This window comes from Thamnophis sirtalis, unplaced genomic scaffold, assembly GCF_051295495.1.
Source record: "Thamnophis sirtalis isolate CommonGarterSnake01/CBP01778 unplaced genomic scaffold, rThaSir2_p1.2 scaffold_3, whole genome shotgun sequence".
Classification (NCBI taxonomy): Eukaryota; Metazoa; Chordata; class Lepidosauria; order Squamata; family Natricidae; genus Thamnophis; species Thamnophis sirtalis.
In genome coordinates, this window is record NW_028261383.1 from 22530961 (window position 1) to 22545175 (window position 14215).

General features: G+C 42.5%; 1 protein-coding gene across 1 annotated transcript; it reads right to left on the reverse strand.

Annotated features, from left to right (window-relative positions):
- Positions 1 to 9467: 9467 nt before the first annotated feature.
- On the reverse strand, positions 9468 to 13564 carry LOC148047560 (uncharacterized). Its single transcript, XM_087708371.1, has one exon. The coding sequence runs from the start codon at positions 12612 to 12614 to the stop codon at positions 10884 to 10886; it is 1731 nt and encodes a 576-aa protein (XP_087564497.1). The 5' UTR covers positions 12615 to 13564; the 3' UTR covers positions 9468 to 10883.
- Positions 13565 to 14215: the final 651 nt, after the last annotated feature.

Here is a 14215-nt window from a genome sequence, read left to right on the forward strand (position 1 = left end):
TACAGAATAGGCGGAACATGGCTCAATAGTAGTAAGTGTGAGAAGGATCTTTGTTACATATTTTGTTATATGTTATGACTATATCACAAATATAATACAAGTTATGAATATAGAGGGCCTGTAATACAACCAAAATTAACTGTTTTATGAGCTCACTGGGAAACTCACATTGCTGGACTGTGTGTATTAGTGTGTGTACTACTACTGATAAGGAAAGATTGTGAGTGTGGTGTGAATGATTTATTGTTGGTGATACCAGGACAACATTAATGGGCTTAAGGAGTGTAGTGGATTGCACTTTTCATGGAGTCATGAAGCAAAGTGTGAGGATGTAAAGTTCCTAATGTGGCTGGGGCAAAATGTACCCTTACACGTGGATTCTGAGTAAACAGGTTGGCTGTAAAGGGAAGACTGTAATGAACCCAGACCCTGAAGTTCAAGACAACTCTTCTTGGAGCAGGGGAGGCCTGACTCAGCTTCCAGCCCACTTGAATTCAGCCTGATCACCTGTGTTGAGAGTGTATGTGAGCATTGTGTGAATGAGTAGCCTAGTTGGGCAACAATACTTACAGCAATTTGAGTAGTCGTGTTGGGCACAGTTATTTGAATAGACTTTTTAGACATACTAATCTGAATAGCCTTGTTGGGCATAATTTACTGTATTAAGATAACTTTGAAATTAGACAAGTATATGTACAAATATAAAGGAACTAATTAAGTTTCATTGCAAGCTTGCCTTGCTTTTTGTTAGAATAACACAAGAATAAAAGTAGTAAAAATAAAAGAGTAAAAAACTGCACTTTGAGTGGCTTGAACTCAATTTTATGACATCTTTGTCTTAGTGGACAAAGTGGACCCTAGTGGACAATCACTTAAATCTGAGGCAACAGTGTGATGCAGTGGCCAAAAAAGCCAATGCAATCCTAGGCGGCATAAACAGTGGGATAGAATCAAGACCACGTGAAGTGTTAGTAACAATTTATAATCCTTTGGTAAGACCACACTTGGAATGCTGCATCCAGTCTTGGTCACCACAATATAAAAAAAGGTGTTGAGACTATAAAGAGCACAGAGAAGAGCAGTAAGGATTATTAGAGGGCTGAAGGCTAAAACAGTTGCAGGAATTGGGTATGTCTAGTCTAGTGAAAGGAAGGACTAGGGGTGACATGATAGCAGTGTTCCAATACTTGAGGGACTGCCAAGAGGAAGAGGGGGTCAGCTTAGCAACAGAAGGCAAGACAAGAAAGAATTGATGGAAACCAATCAAGAAGAGAAGCAACATACAAAGAAAAAATTCCTAACAGTGAGGACAGTTAACCAGTGGAACAGTTTGCCTTTAGAAGTTGTGGGTGGTTCCATCACTGCAGGCTTTTAAACAGAGATGAGACAGCCGTTTATCTGAAATGATATTAAGATTCTTTCCAGGTCTATTAGTCTGTTACAAACCTTCAGTGATGGAGCACCCACAGCCTCTGGAGGGAAGCCATTCCCAAAGCATCAAAAGAGACTTTTTAAATCTTCCCACCAGCAGAAAACTGCAGCCACCAGTATTAAAGTGTGCAGTACCAGTGGGCTTAAATTTGGGGAGGGAAGGAACCTGCAGCAGCTGATATGCTTCAGCCCAGTTGCTTCTCTGCTTCCACATCATGGAGAGAAACCAAACAGCCCGACTTGCTTCCGGAGTCTCCTATGACTTGACTCAACTCACCTTCCATCTGTTGTTTCAATCTTGGGAAAAGAACAAAAGCCACTTGGCACACACCCTTCTGCTTTTGAGTGCTCCAAAAGAGGAAGTTTCTCTGCCTTTCTCCCATCTTTTCTAGCAATGCAGTACTTGATGGTTTTAACTCCTTTAGGTTCAACCACAGATGCTGCCTACTGCATTGCCCGTTTTCTAGACACAGATGTTGCCTATTTATTCAATCAGAATAGAGCTGGAAGGGATCTTGGAGATCTTCTAGTCCAACCTCCTGCTCAACCCTATACAGCCCCATAAGAAAAATAGATTTTCTTAAAAACCTATTTTAAGAAAGCCTATTTGATCGCCATCTCCAGCTAGGGGGAAGAAAAACATATTTGTCTCATCCCTACCTAAGGCATTTGCAAGATATTTTCACTGATGACATGCTATCAAGTAGTTTTTGATGTTAAGCAACCCACCTTTGCAACTGAACCAAGTGAAATAATGAAATATGATGCAACGTTTGGAGGCTAACTATACGCCAAGCCCTAAATGTTCATGAGGTTTTTACAGAATTACACAATCAGCTTTCTTAGGAGTGACTCTCAGTGCAGATCAAAACCTTTATACATCCCAAATCTTTATGACTGATTTCCCATGGCTGCCTAGGATTTATCACATAGCAGCCCTATCAGGCCAGACACTCCAAGGGAGCCAACTTCAATCCTGCTGGCCAGAGCTGCATCCAAGAGCTAGACGTGGGGGGGAAAAGCCCCACAATGTTGTAGAAAAAAACAGGACATGCAAGCCAGCTCTTCAGGGAAGGAATAGTTTATTGCGCAGGTCCAGAGACAAAGGCCTGGACCCCGAATGACATCAGGAAATTCCTTTTTATAGTCCTTAGCTTTTAGCTAAGCCACCTGCTAGATTTTGGATACACCCCCAAGATGTGACCTTGAATTACAGTAAAATTATGTCTACAGGAAGTAATAATACATAGTCAGCTAACAGCCAACATAGCATACATTTGAGGAAGTAAATTGTGTCCTTTCAGACAGTTTTTAAGTCAAGCCAGCAGATATATTAAAATAGAGACTTTTGCTACAGCAACTTTTATGTGCAGACTTCCTAAAAGCGAACGTTTGCAATTTCTATATACGAACAGCTAAAGCTTAATATCATGAGACCCTAGTTTGGTTCAGGCTTGAGGCCTACTCTGGTTCAGCCTGCTCTCTCAGTCCCCCCTTTGTGACTCATCTTCACCTGCAAGAAGAGTCACATAATTTGATTCAGGCTGAAGGGTAGTATATTCAGATTCTTGGTGAGCATATTCCCACATAGCCATTACCTTAACATCAACTCCATTCTATATCTGGTCAGGATTGTATGTGAGTTGTCGCATCCCCGTTGTCAATTATTTGATTATCTTCCCAGTTTCATCTTTTTATAGACAACAGTTTGAGAGATTGAATTTTCCATGACACCACCACCTTTCGCCAACAGATAGTCCAGGGCTAGCCTATTTTGATATACAGCAGTTCTGATTTTGTCTGTAGCTTCCGATAAAACATTAAGAGCTTTATCTAGTCTTTGTCCAGCCAAATCCTGAACTGCCTGTAGTCGTATGATACGATTCAACACTGTATATATATAGGGCTTCGTTATGCCCAGGATCCATCTTCAGCCCAGGTAGCCCTTCCATATGTGCACACAATTCTTTCAGAACTCCACATATTACTTCTTTCATATTCAGCTAATTCATTACATGGGAAGCTCGAGAATGCAGTTTCTGTCCCACCTTTTTCCCCTTTTGACCTATCTGCTCATACAATGGAATCCCTAATATCTGGCGAGCCTTCATAGGTAAACGGAAAAATGATGGTTGTATCCATCCCAACACACATGGCCCAGACCAATTTTTAGGTAGAATTCAATACATGTTTTTAGGAGCCATCCATTCATCGTCTATGGATGTTGAGTGTAAATAAGATAGATATATCATGTTGAATGTAGTGGGTCAGTAGCATTACTTGGAAAAGACCAGCTTTGGTATTTCATGTCCCAAAATCCCAAACAAGTTGAATCTCCTACATTAACAGTTCCTGTTCTCACAAAACACTTTCTTCCTACTAAATTGGTAGAAAGAGTCCACGCTATTCCAGTAACTTGTTATATTACCTGCTTGGGAGAGGTTATTAAAAACCATGTGGGGATAGAACGTGGATTGAAGCATATAAGGCTAATCATAAATACCTGTGTGAAACCACCCTCTCATGGGCCCATGGTAACCCAAATGAGTGGAAGCCTTATGCAGGATCCACTAGCTGCTCAGGATGGGATTGTGTTTGTGATTGTACAGGGGAAGGATATAAGGGGTGTCCAAAGGGGTGGCCTACTCTTTCCTTGTGGCTGTGCATGCACCAAATGTCAGAGTGAGTGGCTGTTTGCCCTGTTGTAATTGTAACGTGTGATGTAGAAAATACAATTTACCTTCTACTTCTGGCTTTAGTAATACAAGGGGTACAGTCTTCCTTTAGAGCAGGTGTGTGCTGCATAGATCCATTGGCAATGCTTAAAATGGTTCTAAAGTGTGGACTAGCATGTAGAGTCTGTGTCAGTATCCCTCTAGTAGTTCGATACCTACCACCTTTGGTAGTCCTCCCCTTCACAGTGCCACCCACCGGGTTGGTACGAATGATGCATGTCCCTTCCCAGCCTGGTCTCAATTGTTGTATATCAGTGACTGATATCCATCCCCAAAATAAAGGAGGCCCACAATCCAGTGTTAGTCCTGGTATTACCTTGATATTACCCCCTTTTGTGCATTGTAGCAGCACATGCCTTTTTCTAAGTATGTATCCTACATATTGACATGTTTGATGATTTGTGTAACGTCAAGTGTCAAGTGTCCTTGACCACCCTGTCAAAGACGTGAGGAAATTGACAAGGATGGGGCAAAACACCTATCCAGCATTCAGGCCTAAAGGTGATTGGGGGTTGTCCGTCACACTCTCCAGAGCCCATTGCAAATGATTGGATGATGCGAGGCTTTTTACTAGGGGGGCTCCATTGTCCTAAGTTGCGAATACACACATCATTACTACTCACTACTATAATATATGCAATAAGCAAAAGGATCCTCTTCATCCTGTCTTCTCCCGTGAGTCAAAAGCCAGCTTCCTGGGTGTGGCTTAGCAGGGGTTTTCTTCACCACTGTGTGAAGGAGACCTATTGCAGGTAAGGTCTCTACAGAGTGGCCTTGAGGTCCCAGACTGGTGCCCAGCAGGAAGGGGATTACACCTAGTCCAGATACAAATCAATACACACTATGCAAGCAACTAGCAATACACCTATAGCAAGGCAGAAAAGGATATAGTCCGAGGTCATTTTCAAGTGAACCTTAATTTCGTTGGATGTTCACTTGGTCACATAGCCCGTTGCTCCTCAGCAGCTCTTTTAACACGGGTCCAATAAATCCAGGTCTTGGATTCAGCAATCTTAATGGCAAGTGGAGATGACACGATTACAACATAAGGACCCTTCCATCTCCCCTCTAACTGTTCCTTTTTCCAGTGCTTTACCCACACTCTGTCTCCTGGTTTAAAAGTATGACACTTGGTCACTAATCTAGGTGGGGATTGTTCAGGACCATACGTTTTGGGCTTTTCAATTTGTTTATTCAACTCTTGCACCATTTCCATGGCCCACCCCAACCCCTTTATGGCCCAAATCTGGCCAGCCTGCTATGTTCCTTCTAAGCAAAGTGGGAGGGCGACCAAACATCAGCTCATATGGTGAGAGTTTATGCTGCTTTCTTGGTGCACTTCTAATTGCATACAAAGCAAGTGGCAAAGCATCTAGCCCTAACTAGGGTTAACCTTTGCACATGTTCCACACTGTGCTGTAACCTTCCTTGCACTACCTGCCAACCTATCCACATAATATTCCCTCAGTATTGCAAATTCCAATGCTGTCTTTCCCATATGAGTGGCATTATGGGATAACTGTACCAATTGCCAGGCCATAGAGGACGGTACATATATTCTTCCATCTGGAAGAATATACCACCCTTCCTTCACTATTGCTCTTAAGTCATTTACTGCTTTGTGACATTCAGACTGTGAGTACGATGGCTTAATGCTTTCTGGTATTACTCTCAAATCCATTGCTACATTGACATAAAGTTCAGGCAATGGTTCTATTCTTAAGGCTACTACACACGGGCTTCCAAATCTGCAGCTCGATTCCCAAGCGCAATTCTATCACTCCCACGTTGATGCCCACGACAATGCATCACAGCAATTCTAGCAGGCTTCTGAACTGCCTCTATCAACATCTGAACTAAGTATCCATGTTGTATATATTTGCCTGTAGAATCTCGAAATCCCCTTTCTTTATAAACTGCTCCATGTGCATGCAACATCAAGAAAGCATACCCCTACTATCAGTCCACACTCTTAATTTCTTTCCTTCTGCTCTTTCTAATGCCCGAATAAGAGCCCACAAGTCAGCAACCTATGCACATTTGCCTCCTCCCATTGGTCCACTTTCCACCACTCCTTCATCTTCTACAATAGCATATCCTGCTACCCTCTTCCCACTTGTGGCATGGTTATATCTGACAAATCAGCCGGGGTAGAATACACATTTTCCAACACTTGTACACAATCATGTTCCAATTCTGTCTCTATAGGCAAAAGAGTAGCAGGGTTCAACCTGTTAGATTCCACCAAATTCACAGGCGGATTTTCTATCATCATTGCCTGATATTTTACTATTCATTGACTGCTTATCCACAAATGGCCCTTCCGGACTAAAACAGAATCAACAGCACGCGGTGTATATACATTAATGGGACATGAAACTGTGAGCTTGTTGCAATCCTGTAGCAACTCAGCAACAGCTGCCAAGGCTTTCAAACAATGTGGCCATCCGTGTGCCACATAATTCAGCTGTTTAGACAAATAGGCTACTGACTGTTGCCACTTTCCAAGTTATTGGGTCAACTCCCCCAAAGCCATGTTCTTTCTTGTATCCACATACAAATTAAAAGGCTTACTTAAATTTGGTAAAGCTAAAGCTGGAGCCCTTGTCAAAGCCATCTACAAATCTACAAAACTCTACAAATGCCTGCTTTTGTACCTGTGCAATGCCACAGCCAATAGCTCAGTCTTCTCATGCATGCGGGCATCCTTTCCCTTTTTCTCTGCCCTGTCCCTATTAATGAACACTTTCCTAGCTACTTCCAACAATTCTGCAGTATTTTCCCTAAAGCGTCCTCTAGTTTCTGCAATGTTTTCCGGATTTATTGACTGTGCAATAAATCATTCAACATCCTCACATCCTCTGGAGCCCTCTAATCAACCTGTGTGTACAATTCATAAGCTTCAATCAACCATTGGTCATCTGCTGCCATCTGCTTCCTGTATTACTAAAGACAGCTTCAACGAATTCACTGGGGGTTTCCCCTCTCTCCTAAGAGCTTCCACTGTTAAATTCTGATATTCCTTCAATGCTATCATCTGATCCTGGTTCCTAGGACACCACCCTGGATCCCATTCTAGAACCCTAGCTACCAACTCTGGTCCTAAATCTTGCACATTCAGACTCTGACACCCTGCACATTCACAACCTGTGTAGCTATCTGTCTCAAACAAAAAAAAAGTCCTGCTGCGCAGCCGCCGCCTCCACCACCCTAGTCACTACTCCAATCGGTATATCACCCCCAATAGCCCCCTCATCCTCATCACTTTCAACCTCCTCACCCAGAGCAAATAGTTGTTTTTTTGTGGGCTTTTTCTCCTTATATCACATATCCTGTTCTGGCTTACCATATTCACCAGCTATCCTCCCTTCCTCCTTCCACAACTGCAGCAGCCACTTCCCCCACAGGCACGGGCGCATATGGAGGGGCCTCAGGAGTTCCTCCTCATCTTGCACTAAAACCGTCTTCTGCCTTTCACGTTCCCTGATCTCAGGCACCCTCACTTCCTTAATTCTTTCAGACGTTGCCTTCAAGCTCCTTCCTTTCGGTCTCGCCACACCGAGGCACACCATTTTAGCTTGATATTGCAACAATTCATCAGACTTGTCTGCCACCGCATCTCCTCACTGATCTATATACTGAAACTGGTTTGGCTCTTCGCAAAGATCTTTCATGCAATTTCCATTTATTCAAGCCACACAGATCTTTGTTGCTTTCTCTTCTTGCTAACTGGAAGGCTCTTTCTCCGACTGGGCATGGATTCTATCTACTTGGCCACTCCTCGACAATTCTTCCAGCAAGTCCCCTAGCCTCCCATTCTTTCTATCTTCCTTCTCTGAAAGTTGAGCCCCATGAACATACGCTTTGTATGCCTATTCCACAAGTTCAGAGATGCCTTTCCTGGCCCCCCTTTCTGTCTTCTGTATTTTGTTTATTTATGTACACTAATGTCATTTGCAGAATGACCAATGAAGATCATATTGATCATTCCCTTACTTTCTTCAAGCTCAGGATCTGAGCTTGTGATAAATGCATTCTAGGATTACCCCTGGATTTTCATCCTGTTCCTGTTGAATTTAATAGACCTTCCCTAAATTCTCAACTTTTGTTGAATCCTAACAAAACTAAGGTCCAGTACTTTTTCAGCTGAATGGACTAGGTTCCCAATCTGGTTCCTTCAGTAACCAATCTGGATTTTTTTTCCATGATCCTTTTGCAAAGGCTTATTCATGGTTATCTTCACCAGCCTTCTTTTCTCGGGGGTTTATACAATTTCCATCAGAATTTGTATGTCAGCTCAAGCATACTGGTGAGTTCAGAAAAATGGATGCAAAAAGGACATGCATCTCATCTGGAGTTTCTCTATAAGCAGGAATTTGATTTTTCCAATTATATAAATCAGCCAGTGAGAATGGAGCATATCCACATCTTATGTAGCTCCCCCTCAGCTTCTGGCAATGAAAGATCCCTTAGGGGCAACTTGAGTTTTGTCTCAACCGCTCCCTTGGACCAGGTTTGTGGTCCACTTGATCTGGTTTCCTTCCTCCTGGCCCCACCCAATGGGACCGTTTGTTCATTCTAACCAATATCTGATTCCACTCTTTATCTCCCTGGGTCTCCTACCCCTTCAGTGTCAACAGGTGGAGGGCACTGATCTCAGAGACACACTCTCTCCTTCTCTTGACACCCTAAGATATGACACCCTATATTCAGTATGATTAAAATAATCACGTTCCCTGATTCCAACATAAATAATCACGTTCCCTGATTTCAACATAAATTCCATCAGCGTGTGGGGCACACTGCCATTACCACCCATTCTAACACATTACCAGCGACCTGAGGCCCCAGAAGCCGGAACTCAATGGCCACCTGCAGGAACTGCGCTGGTTTAACCACCCACCCAACCTATACGGACTTCATTAGGAACGCCATCCCGAGTCCAGGGAGGTGATCAGGCCCCCTCTTCTATCTTCAAATGAGATAGGTACAACACCAGTTACAAATACTCGCCTGAGACGTCTTCACAAAAGCTCCTTCCTGGCCAGGATACAGTTCAGACCTACTTTCCTTCCCTTAAGGGATCTTGGACTAGCTTTCAGCACCATTGGCCCCAACGAGGTACCACAGCCGTCTCCTGGAGGCTCAATCCCCCGTGGCGCCTGAAGAATGTTTGGAGGTGGTCCCCTGCAGGGTCCAAGGGGTCAGGCTGCCCTCAGCGAAACATTGCCTCGCTTAGTGTCCCGGCAAAGGAGTCGCCAAAAACTGTTGTAGAAAAAAACAGGACACGCAAGCCAGCTCTTCAGGGAAGGAATAGTTTATTGCGCAGGTCCAGAGACAAAGGCCTGAACCCCGAATGACATCAGGAAATTCCTTTTTATAGTCCTTAGCTTTTAGCTAAGCCACCTGCTAGATTTTGGATACACCCCCAAGATGTGCCCTTGAATTACAGTAAAATTATGTCTACAGGAAGTAATAATACATAGTCAGCTAACAGCCAACATAGCATACATTTGAGGAAGTAAATTGTGTCCTTTCAGACAGTTTTTACAGTCAAGCCAGCAGATATATTAAAATAGAGACTTTTGCTACAGCAGCTTTTATGTGCAGACTTTCTAAAAGCGAACGTTTGCAATTTCTATATATGAACAGCTAAAGCTTAATATCATGAGGCCCTAGTTTGGTTCAGGCTTGAGGCCTACTCTGGTTCAGCCTGCTCTCTCAACAGGACAGCAGAGGCAGATCTGTCCCATATTGTTGTCCAGAAAACAGTGTCCATAAAACCACAAGGAGTCAAAGTTAACCCGAAGCAGACTTTTTAAATCTCTCAACCACCAGAAAATGTCAGGCACTGCTTTTAAAGCATTCAGCACCAGTGGAATAGAATTTATTTTATTTATAAAACAAGCAGCAGCCAATATATTTCAGCCTAGATCCATGATGGCAAACCTGTGGCATGTGTGTCACAGGTGGCACATGGAGCCATCTCTGCAGGCACACGAGTCATCACCCCAGCTCACTGCACATGCGCTCCTGCCATATAGGTGATTTTCAGGTCCCTGCCACGCATGCAGGAAATCCACACACATGTGGGGTGGGGGAGGTTGTGTGTGCATGTTCAGGGGAGGGGTGTGTGCCGCCCCCCTATTTTGGGCTTAACAGGCCTCCCTGAAACCTCCTGGGAACAAAAACAGGCCAACCCCCCCCCCCCAGTTTTGGTTCCAGGAGGCTTCTGTTTCAAGTAGTTTAATTAAAATGCAGTTAAAACGCTATACAAGCCATCGAGAATATAAGTCTATACATACAACAGGAACAAGGAATGCTTCACAGGAGCAGATAGAGATAATCCTAAAGAGGCAGGAAATGCATAAGGTGACCAGACGTACCGATTTCAGTGTGACAAGCACGCTTTATAACAATTTTTCCCGTGTCCCTCTGCCTTTTAAAAAAGTCCCGAATTTCTGGCTTCATGTTGAAAGCCCAGTGGATTTGCTTAAGAAATCCTAACCGGGGCAAGACAAAAGACACCCTGTATAATCCCTCTCTCTGTCTCAGTACTTTCATTGAAGATATTAAAACATTAAAGCAACAAAACGGACCTCTAAACAGAAACAGGTAATTAGCTGTTTTTCCATTTTTCTTTTCTCTCCACCTACAAGTTTAATCTTGAGACATACTGTATTTGAGTACAAAACAATCAGGCCAGAATTAAAATAGTTAATTTTGCAATGGGGGAATCCCATTTGTATGGGTACTCTGGTGTTTCACCAGGCTGGAATACTGACTGAAACTTTTTTCACAATCAGGACATTCAAAGGATTTCTCCCCCGTGTGAGTCCTCTGGTGATTTACCAGGCTGGATTTCTGATTAAAACTTTTTCCACAGACTGTACATTTGAAGGGTTTCTCTCCTGTGTGAGTCCTCTGGTGTATCACTAGGTTGGAATTCTGACAAAAACTTTTCCCACAGACTGTACATTTGAAGGGTTTATATCCTGTGTGAATTCTCTGGTGTATCACTAAGTTGGAACTCTGACTGAAACTTTTCTCACAATTAGGACATTGATACGGTTTCTCTCCTGTGTGAATTCTCTGGTGGTTCACCAAGCTGGAATTCTCACTGAAACTTTTCCCACAAACAGGACATTCAAAGGGTTTCTCTCCTGTGTGAGTCCTCTGGTGTATCACCAAGCTGGAATTACGACTGAAACCTTTTCCACAGTCAGGACATTCAAAAGGTTTTTCTCCTGTGTGAGTCCTGTGGTGTTTCACCAGGTCAGAAGTACAATTGAAACATTTCCCACAGTCTGGACACTGATAAGGTTTCTCTCCTGTGTGAGTCCTCTGGTGTATGACCAGGCTGAAAGAGTGACTGAATTTCTTCCCACAGATAGGACATTCAAATGGTTTTTCTCCTGTGTGAGTCCTCTGATGTTTTACCAGCCTCGAATTAAGACTGAAACTTTTCCCACAGTCAGGACATTTGAAGGGTTTTTCTCCTGTGTGAGACATCTGGTGTATCACCAGATCAGAATTACAATTGAAACTTTTCCCACAATCAGGACATTCAAAGCATTTCTCTCCTGTGTGAGCTCTCCAGTGGTTCACCAAGCTGGAATTCTGACTGAAAGCTTTCCCACAATCAGGACATTCGAAGGGTTTATTTCCTGTGTGAGTTTTCAAGTGGCTCAAGAACTGGGAATTTTTAACGAAACCTTTCCCACAATCTCGACACTCATATGGTTTCTCTATGGAGTGAGTCCTCTGATGTATCACCAAGTAGGAATCCTGACTGAAATGTTTTCCACAATCAGGACATTCAAAGGGTTTCTCTCTTGTATGAGTCCTCTGATGTTTCACCAGGCTAGAATTTTGACTGAAACTTTTCCCACAGACAGGACATTTGAAGGGTTTCTCTCCTGTGTGAGCCCTCAGGTGTATCACAAGATTGGAATTCTGAAAAAAACTTTTCCCACACTCAGGACATTCAAAGAGTTTTTCTCTTGTGTGAGTCCGCTGGTGTTTCACTAGGCTGAATTTATGACTGAAACTTTTCCTACAATCAGGACACTGATATGGTTTGTCGCCTGTATGAATTCTCTGGTGTATCACCAGGCTGTAATTCCGAATGAAACATTTCCCACAATGAGGACACTGATATGGTTTCTCGCCTGTGTGAGTCCTCTGGTGTTTCACCAGGCTGGAATTGTCACAGAAACCTTTCTCACAATCTGTGCACTTATATGGTTTCTCACCAGTATGTGTTCTCTGGTGTGTCACCAGGCTGCAATTGTGACTGAAACTTTTCCCACAATCAGGACATTCAAAGGGTTTGTCTCCTGTGTGAGTCCTTTGGTGTATCACCAGACTGTAATTCCGAATGAAACATTTTCCACAATGAGGACACTGATAAGGTTTATCACCTGTGTGAGTCCTCTGGTGTTTCATCACGGTAGAATTTTCAATGAAACTTTTCCCACAATCACAACATTCAACGGGTTTCTCGCTTGTGAATCCTCTGGTGTATCACCAGGTGGGAATTCTGAACAAAACTTTCCCCACAATCTGGACACTTATAGGGTTTCTTGCTTGAGTGTTCTGGTGTATTACCAGGCTGGGATTGTGATTGAAACCTTTCCCACAATGAGAGCATTCAAAGGGTTTCTCTCCTGTGTGAGTTTTCAGGTTTCTCATGATGTAGGAATTTCTAATGAAATTTTTCCCACAATCTCAATAGTCATACAGTTTCTCCCTAGTGTGAGTCCTCTAATATATTACCAAGTTGCCATGCTTACTACATTGGGAGCATTTATAGGGCTTTCTCCCTTGTGTGGGTTCTTCCATGAACCATGAGAGCTGTTCTGACAGAAGCTTTTGCCAGAGTGTTTGTATGGTTTTCCTCCAGTGTGGATCCTCTCAGGCATAATCAGCTATGATTTGCAATCTGTACTTTTTCCATAACTGGGACATCTATGGAGCTTTTCTACTACTGATATTATTGAGTGAAAAATATGGCTGATTCCTTGTTTAGTGGTCCTTTGATTCAAGCTGTTTCCTTCCTCCTAGAATGAGGCCTGCATCACTGTCTGCTCTACATGGCTTCCCAATTGACCTTTTCCTCTCTCCACTGAGTTACAGATATATCCCTCTTTTTCCGAATGAAAAATAATCTTCCTTGACTTTCACATAATGTATCCTTATCCTTCTACATAACCTACTTTTTCCAGCTCAGAATCTCTTTTGATTTTCTCTCTTTTGTCTATCAGCTGTCGGGGAAGGAGAATTGTGGGGTTTTCTGAAGGAAATGGAAAATATTTTGATTTCTGGATCCATTCGCTTTCCTTTTCAACGTTGCTTGTTATTCTCAGTTGTCCGGAGTGCTCTTATTGCCATTCTCTTTATCTATAAGATACAAAGAAAAATGTTACTTTAATTGCGTATAAAATGGTTGTAGAAGATGTGGGGGAAAAAGTATACATTACAATAAAAAAGTAAACATGCCACATTGTTAAAATAACGTCTTACATTAATTATGATTCATCTGACACGTGGAAAACTATCAGGATCCATGTTCAGATATCTTTTCAATCTTGAAATTCTCTTGTTGAGGTGGGTAAATCACAAATTCTTAGCAGTGCAAAGAAAGAAACCAAACATTTCTGGAAGTGCTGGGGATAGATTATAGAATTGTAGATATATGTATATAGAGAGAAATACAAATACTTACACCTATGAAGGTATATATGTAGAAAATGCACCTGTTTTTACAATGCTTTCATAACTTTGAATGCTCAGGGAAGAAGTCGCAAGTGAAGGCTACCTATACAAATGAAGATCCCAAGAGGTCTTCAATAGCTGTTTTTTTAATAAGTGCTGTATTAAGCACAGTTGACCCGTGTTAATAGATGGATATGGCACTAATAGGAGATACCATGCTTGTTGGCCAGACATATAATTAAAACAACAAAACTCTCAGAAAAGAACCAGTGCAGATTCAGTCTGATATTGTTGACATGAAAACAGCAAATCAATAATAGAATAACACAGTT